Source organism: Neopsephotus bourkii, unplaced genomic scaffold (genome assembly GCF_033783945.1).
Source record: "Neopsephotus bourkii isolate Nb327-2 ecotype Australia unplaced genomic scaffold, CSIRO-AGI_Nbou_v1 NB_250, whole genome shotgun sequence".
NCBI classification, from domain to species: domain Eukaryota; kingdom Metazoa; phylum Chordata; class Aves; order Psittaciformes; family Psittacidae; genus Neopsephotus; species Neopsephotus bourkii.
This window is the reverse complement of record NW_026900760.1, coordinates 1,540,807-1,563,584: the sequence shown is the minus strand read 5'-3', so window position 1 is coordinate 1,563,584 and position 22,778 is coordinate 1,540,807. Positions and strand designations below refer to the sequence as shown.

At 37.4% G+C, this 22,778-nt stretch overlaps 1 protein-coding gene across 4 annotated transcripts in view; it reads right to left on the bottom strand.

Moving 5' to 3' along the window:
- Nucleotides 1–22,778, bottom strand: part of GPSM2 (G protein signaling modulator 2) — a 29,856-nt gene that overhangs the window by 6,053 nt on the left and 1,025 nt on the right. For 2 of the 4 annotated variants that reach the window (XM_061345996.1, XM_061345992.1), the window contains exons 2-8: nucleotides 10,925–11,238; nucleotides 4,829–5,050; nucleotides 3,641–3,776; nucleotides 2,969–3,111; nucleotides 2,292–2,415; nucleotides 1,935–2,050; nucleotides 794–949 (exon numbers count right to left, since the gene is read on the bottom strand). In XM_061345996.1, the coding sequence (XP_061201980.1) occupies nucleotides 794–949; nucleotides 1,935–2,050; nucleotides 2,292–2,415; nucleotides 2,969–3,111; nucleotides 3,641–3,776; nucleotides 4,829–5,050; nucleotides 10,925–10,986 (959 nt within the window). In that variant the 5' untranslated portion in view covers nucleotides 10,987–11,238. Of the gene's footprint in view, nucleotides 1–793; nucleotides 950–1,934; nucleotides 2,051–2,291; nucleotides 2,416–2,968; nucleotides 3,112–3,640; nucleotides 3,777–4,828; nucleotides 5,051–6,660; nucleotides 7,535–10,924; nucleotides 11,239–22,778 lie in introns of those variants that run through there. The other 2 variants (XM_061345993.1, XM_061345994.1) reach the window with 2 other exon arrangements.

Genomic DNA, 22,778 nt, shown 5'->3' with positions numbered 1-22,778 from the left:
TGCAGAAAAAATTAAAACTTTCAATTATATTGTTCCTTGCTGAACACTAGGGGTCAGGTTTCCGTAATATTGCCAACATAAAGATTGCTGTGCCAAAAATGAAGGCTATCGTCTTCAAACACCAAGAAGTTTTTGTGTTTAAAGGAATGGGATCTGGGTATAACCATAAATATGAACAAATCTAATAACAATACTAATTTTTAAGCTCACAGGAAATATAATTAATTCAATTCTGCAAGCATGAAACATTTTACAACCTACTTTGCTTTTTCTTAGATTGCCTGCCTTACTATTCTTCACATACTGTTTATTGAGTTAGAAGTACATTTAAATGTTGCAAAAAATTTTACTTGCACCCAACATCACAAAAAAGGCCTTATAAATTATTATTATAAAATAAGCACTAGTTGCTACTGTATTATTCTCCTTTCCTCATCCCTTCCCATATTTTTAGTTTGTGGAAAAGCAGGAGGTGTATTCTTGTGAAGGTATGCAAAATTATTACAATGAAGTCATGAAAGAGAGCTGGCTTTTCTTCTCCTTAACTTACAAAAGAAGATGCTGACAGAAGATGATGTGGAGTCAGTCATTCATCACTTCCATCTTTCATCTGAGACTCATTAGCTGCACTACCTCCACAAGTAAATATTTTTTTTTCCACATGAATACTGGAGCCCAGCATAGCAGGGAAAACACATAACTTCACCCGTCTTAAAAGAACAGTGACAGCAGAGGTAACAGCTAACAGGATATGGTATGTCACGCACACATTAAACAGTCTCTTAGGGCTTACTTGTCATTTAATTCCTGAGCAATCACAAGGTGTTTCAAATGATAATCAATTGCTTTTTCATAGTCTTGAAGCAAAGTGTATGTGTTCCCAAGGCTGTAGCAGGCCTGTGCTTCCACAGCTCTGTCTTTAAGCTGTCGTGCCAGCTGGAGCGTCCTCCTGAAAGAAGGGGTTAGTCACCTCAAAAATCGCTGCAAGAAGTTTATAGAAGTACACTTGTGCAACTAAAAAAAGTTATTTATACAAATTAGGACACCACGCTAGCAAATGGGCTGCTAATCAATCACTCTCATGTACACTCTTACAAGATTTTGTCTTCCACTCCCCTCCACAGCAACCTATTTCCATTTACTTTATTAGAACAGAGTGAACCCTTAAACAGCAACTTCAAATTTTAATTTATTGCTTCATCAATAATTTATAGCACTTTCCTGACAGTTATGCACTTGAAACAGCTTGATATATTGTTTATTCTCCATCAACATGAGCAAGACAGACCTATAACTGCCAAGCCAGGCTGCCACTGCGGGCAAGGAAAATGCGAGTACTAAGAGGAATCTGCTCAGTACTGAAGCTTTTTCCCCTTTCAGAAAGAACAGGTAGGCTCTGAAATTCATGTAAGACTTATTAGCCTGTCTCTTCATCAAGCTTGTATTTTCCCAAGTTACAGTAGCTACTGCTTAGTGGTATAGAGATCAAGAAGTCAATTGAGAATACAGACTAGGTATGTAAACTCATGCTGATGTGCACCACCTATGAGCCTTACAGCTCCCCATCTCAGGTGTACTGAAGTTACATCATTTCAGAACTTGCTAAGAGCTGAGACATTAATGGTTTGATTCTAGAATAAAGGGAATAAATGCCTATCAACAGAAAGGTATCTCATCTACAATGCTGACAAGAATCTACTTAAAGTAACGTAAAAAGTGAAAAACAAAAAATATTAGTGCTGTCCCTCCCTTAAAAGAACCATAAGAATTAAACAACTACGGAAAAACATGATCTTTTGCTAAAAACATATTCAGCTCTCCTCTAAGGGTATGTTGGAGAGAAGGCTACTCTACAGTGAACTAAAGTACCAGACACAACAGAAGCAAACTGTACAGGAAGAGGTATAAATTCTATTTCTAAGCAGTCAACTGACTTGTAGTATTCTGAAGCAGTTTCAAATTCACCGAGGAAGATGTAGGCGTTTCCAAGATTGCTGTATGCTCTTCTTTCTGCTGATCTATCGCCAAACTCTTTTGCAATTAGGAGACGCTTAAAAAAAACATAGAATAACTGTGTTATTCACTCTATTTTGTATTTTCTTACACATTTGCATACAGAAATGCACACTCTACCATGCCTCTATATTGTTCTTCAGGCCACAGTGCTTGAAAAGAATAGCCAATCTTGAAGCTGTGCCATGAAGATTTAACACTTGCATTGGAAAACTTGCAGCAAGATTCAACACAAGGCATGTCCTAGAACAGAATTCCTTACTAGCACATTGCTGTACCTGTTCATGGGCTAAAACCGCACTCCTGAAGTTGCCCAGAAGATAGTGTGTGTTTCCCAGGTTTCCAAAGGCACGTCCTTGTGCTGCTCTATCACCCAGCTCTGTTACTATTGACAGATTTTCCCTGTTTCAGGGGAATGGAGAAGGGGAAGAATAGTGATTTTTAAACAGGGGTTTTTAACCCTTGCAGTAATTTAAATATTTTTTTTTAATCTTTCCATCTATAAAAGGAGAAATTCTATTTAATCTGGTCTGTATTCTACTTCGGCTTATTTTAAGGGCCTTTATGCAACCATAAATCTTCCACTGAGCAGGAAACATTTCCTGTGAGATCCTGAACTTAACCGCATCTTTTCTCAAGATGGTTTGCTTGCTTCTAATTGCAGAGCTACCATAGATACAAATATACCAAGGTCCTATCACTGACTCAGTCTGGTTTGAAGAATACTGCTGGATTCTAACATAAGGGAAGGACTTCCCAGGTAGTAAGAGGTACACTAAAAGTAAGGGCATAACAAGAAAATGGTGCACTCCCCAGTTTAAAAGGGAAAAAACAGGTACACTGTTCTGAACAGAAGCATGCCATAGTCAGTTCACGACTCCACAACTCTGCCAATACTCTAATGAAGTGGATTATCACATCCTCTCAATCCCCAACATTTAAAGCTACTACTTACTCATAATAAGTTGCAGCCTTTTGTAAAGCATTTTTCACATCATCTGGAAGTTCCCCTGGATCATGAGTCCCAACATTGGCTACATTTTTCCCTTTAGAGTGATATACATTTCCCAGATTATACAGTGCTCTTGCTTCTCCAACCTAAACCAAAAGCAAAAGGCAGCTTTACAATTTTATGCTTCAGAGTCTTCCATCACAACTAATAGTACAACCCACAGATGGGAAAAGAAGTTTGCTAACTAGTTGTCAAAACATGCTCTGTCCATTCTGACCTTGTTCTTGACATCTACCTTCCTCCCACTCAGTTACATCACTTCCTTTTGAGATGCCATATACATAATAATTCTTGAAGCCAATTATAATTAAAACTTAAATAAATCAATTATAACAAACAAAACAAAACAAAACAAACAAACAAACACCAACCCAAAACAGAAAACCACCACCACAAAATGGGATAATATTTTGTTATCCTGGATCTATAATCTTCCAGGTGCAAACAACTATCTTGCAAGTAACAGATTCTTACTGTCTTGAGGAAATAATGCAGTATGTATTCAATATGCTGTATTTACTTACTTACCTCTGAAAGGCAGCACACATCACCAGTACAACAGGGTTCACTAGCATGTGTTAGCAGTTTACTTCCGGGTGCCTGAGCAATTCTTACCTTATCATTTAGCTCTCTGGAAATATCCAGATGTCTTTGACAACAAACAATAGCTTCTTCAAAATTCCCAAGTACCTTTAAGGTGTTGCCCAGATTCCCACTAGCTTTAGCTTCACCCAGTAGATCTCCAATTGTTCTAGAATTGCACAAATAAAGCACCCAGTGAATAATAGTGTACAATTTGAAACCAAGATAATCAATGTATAGTAGGCAATTAGAAGAAAAAAAATATTAAAACCATGCAAATGTGTATGTATTCAATTTTATATCTAAATTGCACTCACATAAACTTTGTTCAATCTTTGATTACAGTCATTTCATTTTGTTGGTGCTGTCTGTGCAACAGCTAGTTCACGGCATTCAACTAGATTCATCTACATACCATTAAAATTAATTTCTTTTAGGAAGGGAATAAAGAGAATTTTTTAATGGTTAAAGGTAAAAGGCAGTCCAAGCATTAGAATGAGAGGTTTAACTACTGCTGCATTTTACTGGACTATCATAGTCTTACATTATTTCCAAGACATACTTGTCTCCTAGAAAGATCTACGGTAAAGCCACATTCCTAGATTCTAAATGAGACTTAAGCCAAAAGACTGCCACTGAACCACTGAGATTATGATACTTCAGGAACAACACAAAAAGACAAGTTCCCCAAAGGCTGCAGCATTTGAGCAGGTTAAGGCAGAGAGAACAGGAGATACATGCCTAAACTGAGGTCAAGTGCATTAAGTGCCTCTGTCTTTTACTGGATCTATACCCAGTCATTAAAAATCAGACGCATAAATGGCAAGTGCAAAGCACAGGGGTTTTAGATTTCACAGTATCATGGTTTACACAGAGAAACATGAATGAGTTCTGCCTAGTAAACAGGAGAGCCAGGCAGACTTGAGTTAAAAAACAGGAAAGGGTAAAGGAAGGGTGGATTTAAAGAAGCCATCTAATTATCCACAAACCTGGCGAGGTCTCAGTCAGTACTAGGATTATTGCACGAGACCGAGTATTAGCTCCAGGTTAAAGGGCAATCAAGCTACCTAACAGAACCCTTGGCCCTCTGCTGTCACCACATTCCCTCACTAAGATTATTAATAGTAGGGTTTGGTAAAAAAAAAAATGAACAGCCAACTGCTCATCTCTACCAGAATGGGATGACATGGAGAACATGGTTAAGGAAAGACACAAGATTACCTTGCAAGAGTTAAATCATGGTGATGGTATTCCAAGGCCTTTGCATATTCATGCAAGTAGAAATAGGCATTGCCTAACTGGCTGTAAATAGCACTGAGTGTTTTTAAATCTTCAGTTCCAACCTGAACAGCTGCTTCAAAGAAAGACACACCAGCTCGGCAATCTCCTGCTTTACACAGGCGCTCACCTTCCAAAGCCAGCTCCAGGCAGGAAGCCTCCATCCTGCACAACGTAAGCAAAAAGAAACATGGTCACTCTAAATACAGAACTTAGTCCAGTAACCAGAGTTCTGAAATGGTTATTTTAGTCAGGAGGGTCTCCATTTGTTTAGTACAGGGACTCAGCACCACAGGACAAGCAATGAGCTTTGTACTGTAATATTACTGACACTAATGCTGAAATGGAAAATGCAACTTCAAAGGTGTGAGCAAACATAACATTAGAACAGCTTCACCATTTTTTTTTTAATTCTTCTTTCCTTTTAAGTCTCAGGAGGAAATCCAAACACTGTTTTGTCTACCTTTAGGATTCAAAAATGCAGTTTCCACCATCTACGTGATCTCAGAGAAGTGACCTAGAAAACAAGCTATTATTGGCAAATACCAGTTTTGACAAACAAACTCTTTTATTTTTAGGCTCATACCATAGTTACTTGCAAAATGTTCCATGAAAAAAAAAAAATACAAAGTCAATTTTTCCTGTGTATCAAAGACCATGACTGTTTTTCCCAAAGTTGTTTCCTGTGCAGTTCAGTATTCCTTGACTCCTCATCATTTCCTATAATGGCACTGCTATGAAAATTCTCCTAGTGTAAAGAAAAACAGATCTACACTGAATTAATGACAAAACGTATGCCAAGGCAAGTTACTTAACCGAGATGCCATCATTCAGGACTCTATGGAACACTTTTTATTAATGTAAACAAATAATTGTGTAAACAGAAAATACAGCAAGCAGTAAAGAAGGGAGTTATGAATGAATTAATTTATAGGATTTGTAGAAGATTACACTTTGAATAATACGAAAGCAGCTGTTACAGAACTGCAGCTGTCAGAACACATTCATACATGTTTTTGCTACTGGGAATTCTGGTGTGCAAAAGGTAACATTTCAGTAAGTGTTAGTGATTATATACAAACATTTCCTAATGCAAGGGAGGCGAGTGAGACAGAGGGATGAGAAGATGACTTCAGATCTTCACCTTGAAGTGTATTTTCAAGGTATGTGCATTTTAAAAAGCTCACAAAACTCTCATCCTTCTACTTTCACAACGTTTTAAAAAAGGAAATTCAGTCAAAGCCTTTCTGTAAGTGTTCAAAAAGGGTGTGCTAATACTGCCAAAAAGGAGACATCAACTTTGTAAATGTGTCCATTGTTCTGAATTTTTCTTCTTTCTTTCAAGTGGTTTATACAGTACATATCACGGCTTGGACACCAAACAAGAACATCCTTGTCGTAAAAGATTTCCTTGTTATGCCATGATTTGATATTTACCTGCTTGTAAGAATAAAACTTTAAAATTCTATTCCTAAAACTGTTTCCCTTTGTACACACAGATCAGTAATAGCAACAATCAAATGTTGACTTTTCCAAAAGCTTTTTTAATGGCAACACCAGAAAAGAGCCGTTTTGACAAGACACAGTGATAGATATTTAACCTACTTGCACTGCTGACATTTCATTATTTTTCTAATTTGTAAAAAAACTAGGTTATATGGCAGGTTAATCTGAATGAGAAGAAAGTATTTAGGAAATATCCAATGACTTTCAAGAGAACTAGAAGATTCTGGATCATAAGTAAAATAAGTTACCAACACAAAATCGTACCATACCTGCTGGTCTTCGACATTCCACAATTTAAGCACAATGAGATGGCAGACATATTTAACTTTTTTTAACTAAAACCACATGGTAGCTGTTGAAGATGCAGACAGCAACTGATAAGTCAGGCATGAAGTTCTTCCCCGGCCCAACTTCTCATGCTGGATATCCATAACACACGCAGTATTTTTAGGTTTGGAAGCTCTTCTCAGAGAAGTGAAAGCATTCCTGTTTGCTAGAATGCACAACCTGGGTTTTGTTACACTGTGCATGTGTTGAACGTCAGATGAAAAAAGGCAGAAATGATTAGGTAGAGTTAAGTACAAGGCAGAAATGATTACACCATCAGCAACTGAAGGTTTAAGACTTAAAACACTTCATTGGGTAACCTTAATCCTATCCAAAGAGGTTCTCTCCGGGCACCTCATGTTAACTGACATGTCCAATTAAAGTGATGGCTAGAAAATATGGTGCCTCCTTAGTGTGAAGGATATAGACCATTACACAATCACATTCATTTCTTTAGATTTTTAGCTTGAACAGCTAAAAAGAGTAGAGCTTTCAGCAAAATCTGAACATGACGTAATAGTCAAAATGTTATACTGGACTCTGGTTCTGTAAGTAAATTTGTCCCATTAAGAAAAAAAATCGTGCTTGGATTTGCAGCTGCGATACATCTGCCACCTATCAATGCAAAAAAGGCACAGTTTTAAAAAGTACAAAGACTGTATCAGAGAATGCTATAGACTGGTAATTTTCCCAATATACTGCATTCAACTAATCTCACACTACACCAAGGACTGACAAATGGCATGGCAGCATTACCCTTTCATCAGGAAGCGCAAAACAACATTTGACTTCGTAAACCTACAAATAATATAACTTAGAAAAATCAAAGATTTGACTTCTCATACAGAACATAAGTATCTACGAATGCTTCTACCCAGGCTGATGAAAATTGAGTCTTTAAGTCAACCAGAACTACAGGAAGTAAATAAGAACGGGAATTGGGAACCGTTTGTGTAAAACGATCCCACTATTTAATGCTACTCGAGCGCAACTCTAGAAAGGTTGCATTAATAGGTTGCCAGAATATGTACAGCAAGTTAAAGCTATGATTCTATTTGGATCCATTTGGATTCTTACTGACCTTCTACAATTTCAAAGTCTAAATAAGCCATAAAAAAATAATGAAGAAAACAAGATATTTATTTCCAACTGCATGTATCCAATATTAGTATTTTGTTCACATTATAGAACAGATGTGAAATCATCCAGTTATTTTAAAAGTTTGCAGGCTTATCCATCAAGTACCAAAACCAGACTCAGAATAGGTTTGGGTTTGGGATTTTTTTTTCCCCCCTCCATTATTTATGAAGTTATTTCTGTTATGAAAATGAACCTTTTTTTTTTTTCCTCCCTGAGATTTACTTAGGTCTTCTCCAGTCTTAAAACCATCACCTCTTTGGAACATTTAAACTACCCCTTACTAATAGTTAAACAGCACACTGACAGACTGGACTGTGCTAGGTTATCAATATTTTACGATGTCATTAAATAGTTACAAGGAGAATATGAAATTACTCCCTCTGTTCCCAGAGCTGAATTGAATTACTTATTTATTCAACACCCAGTGGCTAAACAAAAGACACAGGAGAAAAAGGCCCATTCATCTGTGCATTTGTAATGAAATTCTGTTCCTGCTAAACTGGCTAATGTTCTTCCAGATATTATGGTGGAAATACACAGGGCTTTGTTTTGTTATTCTGTTTGTAGCTGCCTGGGCCTGTTCTCTGAAAGGTTGGCATCTCCTGAATAATTTCTCATCTGTAAAACTATCCCACCCTTATCTGTCCCTCTAAGCTTTTCATCTCGCCTAGCTCTCTTTTCTCTTTTCTTCCCCCGCCTATGATACATGTAACATACCTAGAGACTAAACAAGAAAATCCTATTGTATCGCTCCAACCAAGATGCATAAATTTCTTGATGCTACACTAACAAAGATCTTACACTCTCCCAACTCCTACCCTTAGTCCTGGTTTCTGTACATATCACAGAAGCATACCACACTGACCCCTACGAACACCTTAACTATACCTCCACTGCAACACTGTCTTTAATCAAACCTAGTCTGAGGGGAGTCTTAGAAACAAAATAACACAGAAGCACCACATGCATACAACAAAGAAACCACACAGCTGAATCAGGCTTTTTTTTTTTTTTTCCTCCAGTCAAGATAAAAACTTACAAGTTTCTCATGTATGCATTTAGCAGGCCAAGACAAGTGAGTTCTACAGTTACTCTATAGATTACTTATTAGCCCCCTTTTTTAGCTTCAGTGTTTTCAGTCACTAAACAACATAAAAAAACCCAGTTTCTCCCCACCATCATAAGCATTTTTATGGCTGCTAAAGCGATAGTGGTCAACTACAGTGGGGAGAAACAGCTTGCACAGTATGAAACAGATCCATAATAAAGCCTCTTCTTAGCAGGGGGCCACCAACTTCTTTTTAAAGTCAGTTCTATTGGAATACCAGAAAGAAGGGAAAAAGCAGTCAAACCCAAACGAGCCTGGGACATGACCAGTACGTAAAAAAAATTACAAATGCATAAGTAATATCCCCCCTCCCCTCAGTAATTTATGACCTCGTCTTTCCTGCATTAAATTTTAAACTACAACCAAGTATAATCTTTCCAAATTACAGCCATTAAATTAAATTATCATAAAATTCCAGTTCAATATACTGAATGGATTTGCAGCTCTCCTCTTAAGTTTTAGAAAAGTTTTGTATATTTTAAAAAATTAAAAGGATTATGCCTCCATGTTTTTTAAACATTCATCCAATCACAGGTCTTAAGGAAAGGTTTAATAAGGCCATTTAATAATACTGTTAATCAGTATCATTCAAGCCTGTACTGAAATAGAGGACAGAGCAGTAAGACGTTTTGCCCTGACTGTGCTTGCCAATTTTTCTGCAGTTATTTTTGGCTTGTCAGTTTAAACCAGACAATTGGTTGTGCTGCTTTCTTATGCCATTTACTTCTATAATAGTACCCTGAACAGCTCCTGCTTTTATCAAAGGGTGAGCAAGGATCTTCTGTAGCCACCTGGGGAAGACAAAGAGCATCAACAGCAAAGATAAACATGGTACAGGAATGCTGGGACGTAGATACATTCAAGATACACTGAGCACAAAGAAAATAATATGCTCCCACACTTAGGGATTTCTGCTCTCAAAGCCACCTTATAAAGATTTCAGCAAAATAAAGAGAGCAGAGTTTAACTGCTAATATCCTTCCCGACCATGAAAAAACTCTTCCTGCTGACTGCACTGCTCACCAGAACTGTACTTCTGCTCAGCAGATTAGAGGACTAGTCTAACACTGACAAAATGTTTTCAGTTTTGAACTGTCACATGTACTGTCTTTCAAATAAGGATAGCGCTTAGTTCCTGTTAGGTAGCAAGGACAAGGCCTCCAAAGCCAGGATGACCAGGATAGAGGGGAACAGACAAGAATGACACTTGATATTGTTCTTAGAACAATCATATCAGTGTCCCAGTGTCCCTCCATACTGAATGAGCTGCAAGATTTACCATTCCAAACACCAGCCATTCAGATACCATGCACTACACAATGCTTCTGTTGTTCAGGTTCATTAGAGCAAGTCTGAAGTGCTAACATGTCCTCCCACATCCGTAAAGGGAATTCCAGAAGAAAAATGGAAAAGCTCTCAGAAGAAAAACCACATATCCTCTCGACTTGCAGCAACAGTACTTTTTTAGACCAAGATATCAAATCAGTTTCTATCAATCTCACTTCTTTGTCTTAAGCAAGAAAAATACTGATGTAGCTGATGGTGCACCTAAAAAATTCATTGTTCACAGAAGCAGTAATGGGACAAGTACAGAGAACTTGAGCACACAAAACTCAACAACTGGCAAATGCAGCCCAGAAGCTAAAAGGAGAGAGAGCTGCTATTACCATGCAGGAATCATACCTCATATCATTCCATCAGAAATAGAAAGAAATACAGATAATGGTATTATTCTGAAACCACACACAGTTCCAACACTATATAACCATGTAATTATGCTAATATAATCTATTATATTACAAAACTGATTTTTCATAGTTCAAAATCCAAGAAAAAGTTATTCTAGCTTTCAGTTTCAATAACATTAGTAACAGAAACACCAAACTATTTGTTGCAAGTTGTTAAGTTTTCTATTATTAACTATACTTACTCATCCATACCAAAATTAATAGTCTTACCTGTAACGAACATGAAAGGAACGATCTTCAGGCATGCTTATCAAAACATTATTTTCCTCCATTGAGTTGCATTATCAGTAGAGAAAATATTAGTGTTCTGTAATAGGGTAAGTACTTTGCTATGCAGAAGTGTTGCCAGAACACCATTCCAGTTAGTACATTAAGAAGTTGGAGTAAAGATATCCTAAGCTCCTGCTGAAAACCTCTTCTTTATTAGTAAGGTAACGAGGTCACTGTCAGACACATCTTAAACCTTCAGAAACGTGTTCAAGTTCTTTCATCTGTAGCCCTTTAAGCTCCATTCAGCTGTGTTTCTGCAAAGGAAACACAAGATGCTTGGCTTGAAGTCTCATAGTCAGTTAATAACTCATAACCATTTGCAGCTGATGCAAAAGCATAACACTACTCCCACCAAGCAGGAAGTGCCAATCAAGAACTTAAAGCCAGAGCCAAAGCCTTCCACATACATACATAAATTCCTGTAGGCAAGCAAGGAAGCAAAAAGGGTTTAACAAAAATGCTTTCTCTTCAGTTGGAAACTTTGAGTAATTTACCCTTGTTAGTATTCTTTGGCCTTGTGACATTCCAAGCAAGAAGTTTAAAGGATAAAAGCTACAGAATGAGAGGCGTAACATAAATCACAAACTGCTTTACACATACACAGTACTGCTTAAGCCCTGATAGCTAGCTGAACTCCCACAGTAGTCAGAACTGGGTGGCACTATCCCATATGGAGATCATCACAAGCACAGAAGTAAGGATAGGTTTAAGCTCCATTCCCCTTTCCCCTCCCCACTCTCAAAAATAGAGGGTGAGGTTTGGGGTTTGGGGGTTTTTTGTTATTGTTGTTTGTATGGATTTTTTTACACTGGCTTCACTTTCCAAGTTGCTGCAGCACTGTCATATGAGCTCCAGAGTCTGCTCCAAAGGGACTGCAGCAGCCAATACTTAAACATCAGACACGTTTAGGCTGTCAGGGAAAAGATGAAAAGAAACTCTCCATTCAAAAGTTTACCCACTTTTAAGGATATTTTTGGTAGAGGAGATGACATATTTATTGTTCAGTACTAATATTACCTTCCCTTGTAAGTAAACCTATAGTTGAGTAATTCACAAATGCATGTTTCATCCAGAGACTCCTAAATACCAAAAGAACAGAGCTCAGATTTAAAGCTGTCACCAGAAGAAAACAACCCTCTATTTTTACTTGTCAATATAAGCCATGCCTTTCCTCTCGTGAGTTTTATCAAGTACCAGCAGTGAAGACTCATGCTTCCCATCATGCTCTACCTTGACAGCACCTCTCAAACAGGCTATCCACATTCTCCCTGTTAAACAACTACTCTGCCCTTCCATGGTCATCATTGGAATTGCGTGGCATCAACAAGTGGGTGTGGGCATATTTTTGCAATTACAAAGTGTGACACATGCACCTTACAATCCCATTGCAGCCTACACACTGGGAGGACTGTGTTACAGGTATTTACTCTCTGGAAGCTTGTCCAAACATCAAATTAGATAGCTCACACAAGCAGGGAGCTCTGAGCCACCCCATCTACAGCAGTCACTCATCAGCACTCCTGCTGCTCACCAAATGCAACAAAGTCAAATTCCTCTTCCACACAGATGCACTCATGCAAATTGCCACATGCCACAAACTAAAAAGTGTGTACTTTGGCAATTGCCACGGATCATGAGACAAATTACTGTGGTAATTTGTGTATTTATCCTGTACTTGTTATTAACTGAATAATTGAAGAAGCTTTTTTTTAAAAAAAGCCTAACTTAATTAAAAAAAAGTTCTATTTAAAAATACATCAGAATGCCTGTATTTATACAAATACCAATTATTTTTTGCAGAACATTTCACATCAGCTTTTTATACCTCCATTTACCTGAGCCAGGCTTCTGTACTCGTCCTTAACCTCATCCTCTGACTGATGCCACCACCTGCCACCAGCTGGAACCACTGCTCCTGCTTTCTTCCCTCCTTGCTGGCCATATGGCACATTCCTGGTCTCAGAAAGGTGATACAGACACACCAAAGTTGGCCAACGCATCATGATCACGGATCCAACAAAAATTACTGGGTCTGGTCTTCCTATTTCACTTCCTTCCCCCGTAACTCATTAGGATGTCAAATTATGCCTTCACCAAACAGGTAATCAGTAAGCAAACTTAAAACATATTAATTAGAGTGGTGGATTCAAAACTCAGAGGTGGAAATCAATGAACAATTCCACAGATACCATCTCTCAGGTGTAAACTGGCCTTGGGAGGATTATAGCAAACTAAGCACCTTGCTCTTGCAATTGATGCACAGTAAGTATACAGACTCTCTGAAACCAAGCTTTTCCTGAACTGGTGTTCAACATGGAATTGACTCAGAGGACACAGTACTTCAGCAGAAAAGTCCAGTGGATTAGTAAAAAAAAAAATCAGAAGTCCTACTGTACTGGCATGCACAACAGGGAAATGGGCTTTCTCCTGAACTGCCATTTTTCATTAAAATTTCACGCAGCATAAAAAAAAAGGCACTTGTTGATTACTAGGAAAGAATCTGCTTTGATGGAAAGCAGCTGCTTTAGTGCTTTACAATTATTCTCTTTAACACCTCTAAGCAATATGAAATCCATACCAGTGTCAGAGAGCTGCCTTTCAGGGAGGCAAAAAATAGAAAATTGAAGTTGTATATACAACTTGAAAATGCATGATTTTATTATTCCAGCTGTCAAATGCTGCGATAGTCCTAGCTTTATTGTAAGTTCAAAATAGTGGGGAAAAAAGCACATAGAGAAAAATTGGGCCTCCTTCAGAAGTGGAAAATTAAACTGGTATTACTAAATTACACAGCAGCATGACACCAAAACCAACACCACAATCTCCTAAAAGCAAATAAAGCAAGGCAGAAGTTAGGCAATCCAATGTGACACCCAACTTATACCCCACAATAGACAAATTGTGTGCTTTATCAACTCTTTTTAGGAGAATAAGGTGAGCCATTGATATATATATATATCCTGTCTATAAGCAGCTGAAGTATCTTCAATCAAACCATTCACAAAAGATAACTTTGACTCCATGCAATGCTTTATCTAAAAAAAGCCCCATACTTACCGCTCTTAAAAAGTCACTTTTCAGTCTTTTCAATTAAACCACAGATTTCTTTAGAAGCTTTATTGATAAAGAAGCTTGGGGTTTGCATCACATGAGGTTTTAAGACATTTCCTTACTAAATTCTATGAATCTATTTTTAACTCGATTCTCTAAAACTAAAATTCTGCTTGAAATCTATTATTTTGTAAAAAATTTACAATGAAATAAATAATCATGGTAAAATACTAATGTTACCTACTGAAAGGAATCCCACACAAGAGTGCTTGAAGAAGTGAAACCCCATCATGCTTGCACTTTTTCAGCATTTTTCATAAAATCATTATCAGTGTTCTCAGAAAGGGAACCAAGACCCAATGGCTGATACTCAAAGAAGGTACATATCAGCCTTCCCTTAACATTACTGACCTGAATCAGTGATGCATATATTAAGACCTGAATAAGCCTCACTCTCACTGAAATTACAAAAGAAACGAAGAGTTCCCCATCTTCAATTCTGATCAGTGTGTTTCAAGGCCCTGACAGCAATAAAACAAGAGCTATAATTTCTTTCTCAGAAGCCTGTTTTGCAAGCTAATTGCCCTAGATCTTACAGCTGCCAGACAAGCATTTCACGTTTTAAGGCATTTCCCATTCAGAAAAGATATGACTACCCACAAAGGATTTTATCACAATGGTAAATAATCACTTTAATCAGTTTGCAATTCTTATTTAGGCTGAACATCTGTGGTAGATGCCTTCATATTAATTTTTGATAGAACACAGTATTTCAGACAAGTGAAAATGAATTGGCAAGCCACAGAAAACCAATACTGCTCTTTAACAGCAGTATATAAAACCAATAATCACAATACAGTTGGGGAGGGAGATGGTTTTTTTTTTGCCCTGCACCTCCTTAAAACAGTACATTTCTGCTGCTTCACTGGCTCCTTCCCCCAGTCCATAACTTGCTTTGTGGAGTTTGTCAGAAGATCAGAAGTTGCTTTGCTTACCTACAGTTTCAGAGCTGACACACACTGACTGGTCACTTGAGGGCTGACAAACAAGAGCATCTAACAGCTCATTCTTTCTGCCTGTCCCTACAGGAGACAACCAAGTAATGCCTTATCTACCCACCTGCTATTTTACACAAAGCTATAGGAATGGAGCATCTGCCAAATAAAGTCATCACTGACTGACAGATTCAAAGCTATTAGAGGAAAATACACACAAATGTAGACCAATTGCATTAATTGTATTTCCTCTAAAGAAGCCAAACAGTTACAGAGATTCACTGCTTCAAGATTAAGGCAAATTTTCCAATGGGGAACTAAGTTTGAACTTCTTTTCAGGAAGAGGCTATAGAATGGGCAGAAAAAGAGGAAAAAAGAAGCTTGAACAGGATTCTGTAAAAACAAAACAGAGCTTTGCATGCCCAGTGGAGAGACAGGCTAAACAGCAACAAAAATACACTGACAGATCTATTACTGCTGTTACTGAAACACTGAATTTGCTTGATTCCAGGCCTTCAAAATATGAAATAGAATATAAACACAAACAGTACAACCAGAAACCCTCAGAACTAGACAAGCCATAATTTTAGTCTTCAATGCTGTCCAAAAAAGGTTTTTTTAATAATTCACCATAATTGGAAATCTGGGGTAAATAGCAGCATCGCTGGCATTTCTGTAGTTACATGTATTTCTCTGTGGATGAACCTTAGAGTAACTCTGTGCCACATTGGGAAAAAATTATTTTTTCCAGACCTTGAGGACAGTACAAGTGACTAGTCATGGGAGTAGATCATGCAGACACCAGAAACACGGCACTAAGACCAGTGTAGTTACTGTTTAAAACTTAATTTTAAACTCCTCTCTGCACCACTTTTGCAAGACCTTCTACAGCACACAGAACCTGCCTTCACTGATGAAGTGAGTTTGAGGTTTTATTCAGAATCAGTGCTGATGTGGAGCAATACCTGCTCTGAATAACTGTTCTCCTAGTGGATTCATATATGCAGCCAAATAAACACCTTTTCACAGAATCACAGAATAAAACACTTCTTTTGAAGAACTGGCTTAGTAACATACAATACAAGCAGCACACAATCATACTTTCCAACATACAATCCAAGTGCAGCTCACATTAGACATTAACAGGTTGCACCTAAAGGACAGAACAGGAAAACTGAGGTTTGTAAACAACCACCTCAGTTTGTAAACAACTCCTCCTAGGTGTGAGTCTGATAAAGCAGATTCTGCAGAGCTTGTAATCACTATACATCATGGGAAAGACTCAGCCTAACACATCCTATCCTATCAGTCTCATCAGACAAAATGCAAATAAATTAATACCACTACCTAATGTTCTTGATTCAGATGCTTTCCCCTCCACCCCAATTATATTTGCCATGCTGACTTAAAAATATGGGCCAGTATGAAACTAAAACACATTACTGAATATTGCAGGCAACCCTAAAACAAGGGTAGGGGTGGGTACTGTACTGGCTTTGGGCCACTTGTGATGTTCTTTCACCAAAATAGAAATCCTACCAGCCGCTGCTCTGCAAGTCTGGAATTTCACTTACAGCATACTAATAGGGAAAGAAACATGAAGTTTCCTCTCCCCATATCATGCAGACATGACTGTCTTTTACATATGAAACCAATGAACAGCTAACTTTCATGAATCAAAAGAACAGAATTATTATAGCGAGGTACTGAAAGTTGATTCTGTTACCTATGAAACTATTTCATCTCTCTTCTTGGCCAGTTAATATCCAAGACTTAATTACCTCAGTATAACCATCACTCTTTTCCAAACAATTAACAGAAGCACAGAGGTTATAAAGGAGTAGAAAAATACTAATAATAGGAACTTTGACACTCATTACATTCATCTCATCAAAAATTAAGTGCTAAATGAAAAATTATGCAAATACATCATTATCTGTCACAACATCCTGAGTGATCCAACTGATTCTATTCTTCACTTCCCTCTCTATACCACTTCTAGCACTACATTTACCCAAATGGAAGAAACGGCTTTTGTCCAAGTGTTTTAACTTACTCACCAATTTTCTTTACTTGTAACCAGAAAGACTACAGAAAGAGAATCCCCCCAGTTTCAAAAGAGCACAAGTATGCCCAGAACAGACCAAAATAGGACCGACTGTAAAAGAATTGCACTGAAAATATTAACAACTATATCAAAGTAATGGAAATATTGCATAAAAACCCACAACTAGCTCACAAGCTTAAATATGTAATCATAAACCGTAATAGTTTATTAAAATCTATTTATATTTTTAAAATAAGTTTTTAAAAGGTCCTAGCAGGGAAATCCTTCTAAACTGGAAGATGATTTTAGAAAACCAAAAATAATAGGTGGCAACAAAATCTGGTCAAAACAAGTTAAGGATCAGCAGCCTCAGCTCAAAGTGAAAGCATAGACTGGAATTCAACACTAAAGGAACAGAGACCAACATTTTTTTTGTAATTGCTAATCATGGTCCTGCATTACAACAGGCACGGTAACATTGGAGATACTTATCATGCTATTTCTAAAAATGCTGTCTGTTCGTGGTTTCCTTTAGTTCTTCGGTTACTTAAACCACATGAATCCTGTTGACGGGGAGTTCTAGATACAGGCAAGAGAAGGTTCACCTCCTCTGTGCCCTTTCATGTAGGTTAATTCCTCTTGATTCTCCCTCCACTCACATCTCTCTTTGGCACAGCAGACTAGATAACCTGGCTTATACAACATTGGATTAAAGGCAAACAAAAGTCTAGGAGCATTTCATATGGACCTTTAAGTAATGCTAAAAATCTGTAACATGGCAAGCCTTTTAAACTCTGCATACCTTTATACCCTTTCTGTTCATCCCTCCCTCCTGCTTTTAGAGGGTTGTGCAAACTCCTCCTTTAACAAGCATTGCCTAGCACTTTTTTTTCAGTATTACCCACAATCACCAACCTTGAAACACAAGGAGACCTAATGACACAAGCAATTTCTGCCAGATCTTAAAAAAGAAAAAACCTAATCCAAACCACCATGACAACTGATTGCAGAAGCACCTTCATTCTCTGAGTCAGAAAGCAGCTCACCTGCATTCCCACAGGTTATTTTCATTTCCTTTTATGAGAAACACCCAAGTAGCAGATAAAAACTGCATAAACACTATGCAACAAAAGAAATGCATATCAAACCAAAACCTAAAGAAAATTAACACTTTCCATTAAGGAACATTCAAATCGCTAGCCAGAACTTGGTACTTCTACTCACACTAAACTCTGTATTTTCACCCAGCAATCAGACTAAAATGGAAATACATCCCTTAAAATGGAACAGTTAAGAGCAGAAAGAGATGCATGCCAGAAACTTAGGAGAATGATGCAATACGTAAAGACAAACAACATACATCCTCATTGCTAGTATAATCAGTCATAGTTCCAGGCCAACTTTATTAGCTTTAGTAAATGTGAAGGTGCTCTATTAGGCATAGTAAAGGTATAACATAGACTTATAAACAGAAATATACTGCTGGAACATTTAGCAATGATGCAGGTCGCATAGTGACTTGCGATCTTAGAAACTACTGTAGACAAAACCAAAAAGCTACCACACATCGTTACACTGAGTAAAACATAGAAGCATCAGATGCCTATATTACACTGACAACAGTGTTCAGTGATGCAGAAGTGGACCTCTCAGTGCCTCTATCACAGAGTATCTTTCCAGAATAAACCATCCTTTTCCTAAGAAATTTGGTACTTAGCTAGAAATCAGCTTGCTACTTAAGGTACATATACTGTCTAATGCGCAAGTTAAAGAAATGGGTGTAGCTAACATAAGTAACCACAAGCATCTTTATTATATGGATATTTCTGCGGATAGTTTATGTAAGCTGTCTAATTAAATCTTTAAGTACAGCAGTCCCACACTATGACAAAATAAGAAAGGAAGATAACATGAAATGCCAGCAGAATAGAACTAATATCCCCATAATAAACCTCACCAGCCAACTGAAAACCAATTCTAAATACACAAGTTAAGATTTCAGATACAAGAAGACAGTAGACTAATATCCCCCCCCCTTTGCCTACAAAAAAGAGCAAAGTCAGTATAGCTTGTATTTTTTCACATATTCCATACACCAAGACATTACAATTCTTCTTTTTTTTTTTTTTTTAATTCAGAACAAGTTCCAATTTTTTACTTAATTGTCATTCATAGACTGAAAACAAATACTGTGCTGCCTTCTTTCCTAACATCCCACAACTGGAGATGAGAGCTGCAATTTTAAAGTGCTTAAATGCCACAATAGCCTTCAATGACAGCTCACAGCAAAGTAATAACTTGTGATCCTTTTATTCTTAGCATAGTTGAAATCGTATTACCATAAAATCAGTGAGTGTTTTGTTACCAAGTTCTGAACATAAATTTGTACATTGCTCCTTCTGCTTATTAGGGACTCAAACCTCATCATGCAAATTAACACATACCAGGCCTCTCCCAGCCAACAAGATATTTACTCTAGTACCTTCAGTCTGGAAAATGGAGCATGTTATATGATATGAAAAACACCAGATGGGAAAAGTTCAGCACAAAATGCTGACTATTTTCACGTCAGCCGATAGAGCAAGTTGATCACAAATCTCTCCAATAAAATGTTCCTCCTAGCTCAGCTTCTTCCTGGCCTATCTATAACTTTTATTAAAAAGATATCCTGGTAGAGTAAAAGACGACAGCCAGACTGCACAGTCATCTTACAGAGAAAGGGGAAAATTAATCTTTAATTTCCACAGATTTAAAAAAAGTAAATAAAAAAAAATCTTTAGAATCACCAGTACTAAAACACAACAGCAATTTAAGTGAAGCAATATAGCTGCCATTTCAAATTTCCTATTTCACACTGTGATGCTCACTGAGAGATTAAGCAAACATACAGCATAAAGAACTCATTACCATTCCAGCAAGTTTTTATCCTGCAAGAAGCAGATGTAGCTCTCATAAAAAACATAATGCACTACTGAAATGATCCATGATACATTAATGTCAGCAGCACTGCTTGCTTCATCACCCTCGATTCACAGGTATTAATAGCAAGTATTAACTGTCTTCCCAATTATGAGTCTACAGCTGGCCAACATACAGCTACCACCTGTGAAAACTGCAGAAGTGCAGGATGAACATGTACTATAGCAAGAAGAACACGTGTTGGTCTTTTCTTGTTGCTTGCTTCCGATAGACACAGGTACAGTTTATTTATGGCACAGCACCTATGTAGATTTAAGGAAAACACTATTTGTTGAGATACCAAGTGGTAAAATGCTTTGCATATTTACTCTAATATTTGGGATGCAGATGCACACCTATTCAGAAGCTAGTCAATGAATTTTCTTTTTTATTCTGTGTGATGAATACTGAACGGGACTCCATTTTATCCCACTGCCCCCTATTTATCCACTATATATACACACATTATCACACAAACACAAGTGGTTACAATAGCGTATCCTGTCCTCTAATAAACCATCAACCGCTAGGTAAGATACAGGCTCCAAAGTAATGCACGCAGGGAACATAGTTCCACACAGTATACCAGCAGTGCAATGGTGGGGAAACATAGTGAACAGTGAAGAAATAGAAAGTATTTAGAGAGGCTTCTTTGTAGATCATATGATTTATATTCCATGCAACTCAGCTGCATGTAAGCTTTTCCTTCCTATTTGCAAAAAGTTAACACAAAAGATTTATTATGTGACAAGAACCATAATCTCCAAACACTGCCAAATTTGAAGATGCAGCTTAACGTTATTCATCTGGTCAGGTACCACATATGTTTCAGACCATCTCTTATCAGTTTTCCACTTCCATTTTTTCCTATATTTCACATTCCTATCATTGTGGCCTTCCACAGAATACTTCCCCCCCCCAATCACTTCTATAGCTGACTTGCTGTTAAATGGCTAAACAAAAGTTATGGGTTTGTTTTCTTCACCTGGTATCTCACCATTCTTTCATTCTCAGAAATAGTAATAGCAATAACAGCTTAATTTTTCAGAAAGTCTTCATATCAATATTTCCTCCTTAAACAAACAATTTCATCTAGATGTTAATCTTAAAAACTACTAAACCCAAGATCATGGTTACCAGATCTGGGCAGGAATGACTAAATTGTGGAAAGTGAAACTGACTGCACAACTGCTACAAAAAAAAAATGACATAAAGAGGAAAAATACAAGTATCTGTCCTATTAAATCAAAAAAGTAGAAAATTAGCAGAAACTAAAAGTGATCCTATTTAAAGCAAAACAGAACAATCCAGATAAACTATATAAACCAAGAAAAACTCCCCATATGTTCCTTAAAACTATAGTTGAAACTATGTACAGACCACACTTATTTTTAGAATAAACCACCCATGGCTTACTAAAACATTTCCTCACTAACCAGCAGGGAGGCAAGCTGCTCCCTGAATCATACTGCGCATAGGGACCTGAAGAACACTGGTTTAGAAAACTTGTCTGTTATCATTTGTTGACATAAAAAGGCCAAGAATTGCAATTAGAAACAGTTCTAGCAAAATAAGACTAAACTCCCATTTGACAAGGTACAAGAGGTAAGACTTCTTTTGAAAATTGTGGTCTTCTCCTCTACAACATCGCAAAAGAAATAGGTTTTTATGTTTTTGCAATGCTTATACTCAACATGCACAGTAGAATCAGTCAGGCTTGCTGACTCCCAAAGGAAGGTGTAAGTGAAGAAATTATTGTTCTCTCTAAATACTAAAAAAAAACCACCAACCCCAACCCATAAAATATTAACAATTTAAAGCCAAGTGGCAACAAGAGCACAAAAACAAAATTACGTCTATCAAAAATTATCAAACGTAAAATTACGTCTATCAAAAATTACTCTGACCTATTAACCAAAGCTGATCTTCTACCTATCTTTAAAACTTACAGAAGGCAGACTTAGATTAGATATTAGAAAGAAAATCTTCCCTTCCTTATAGTGAGGGTGGTGAGACACTGGCACAGGTTGTGGAGAGAAGACGTGGCTGTACCATCCCTGACAGTGTTAGAGGACAGGCTGGATGGGGCATGGAGTACCCAGTCTACTGGAAAGTGTTCCTGCCTATGGCAGAGGGTTGGAACTACAGGAGCTTTAAGGTCCCTTCCAACCCAAACTATCCTATAATTCTGTGATCAAATTCTACAGTTACACTCCAGAAGAGCAGTAGGAATGTACAACCCCAAGTAGTTTTAAGACACTTGAAAGAGTTTCAAGAACATCTAACTAACAGCATTTTAAATAAAGCAACAGACAACACCCATACAGGTTTCTTCGCGTCCAATAACTAAGTTATTGGTGATCTTAAGTTTCAGTTCAGTTTTTGTCTCAGCTTTATACGGGAGTAACTGAAAGTATAAAGTGCTTCCTGCTGAAGAGGGATACATACCAACAGATCAGAACTCTAGGTAATCATTAATTAGTAAGAAGGAACACTGGTAGAGTGTAATGTATTTTACACAATAAAAATACATTAGCAAAGAAATTACAAGGATTGCACTGTAATTACGACCTTTTTTTTTTGATGTTTTCAACACTAGTAATGACTTAAACAGAAGGTGTAATTTTCAGACAAAATTTAAAGGACTGCAATTTCTTCACTAATCTTTTTGAGATGCAAGACTCCGCATGCTCTCTTAAATTTCTAAGATAATTGCACAGCTCTCCATGGCAACCCAGGATGC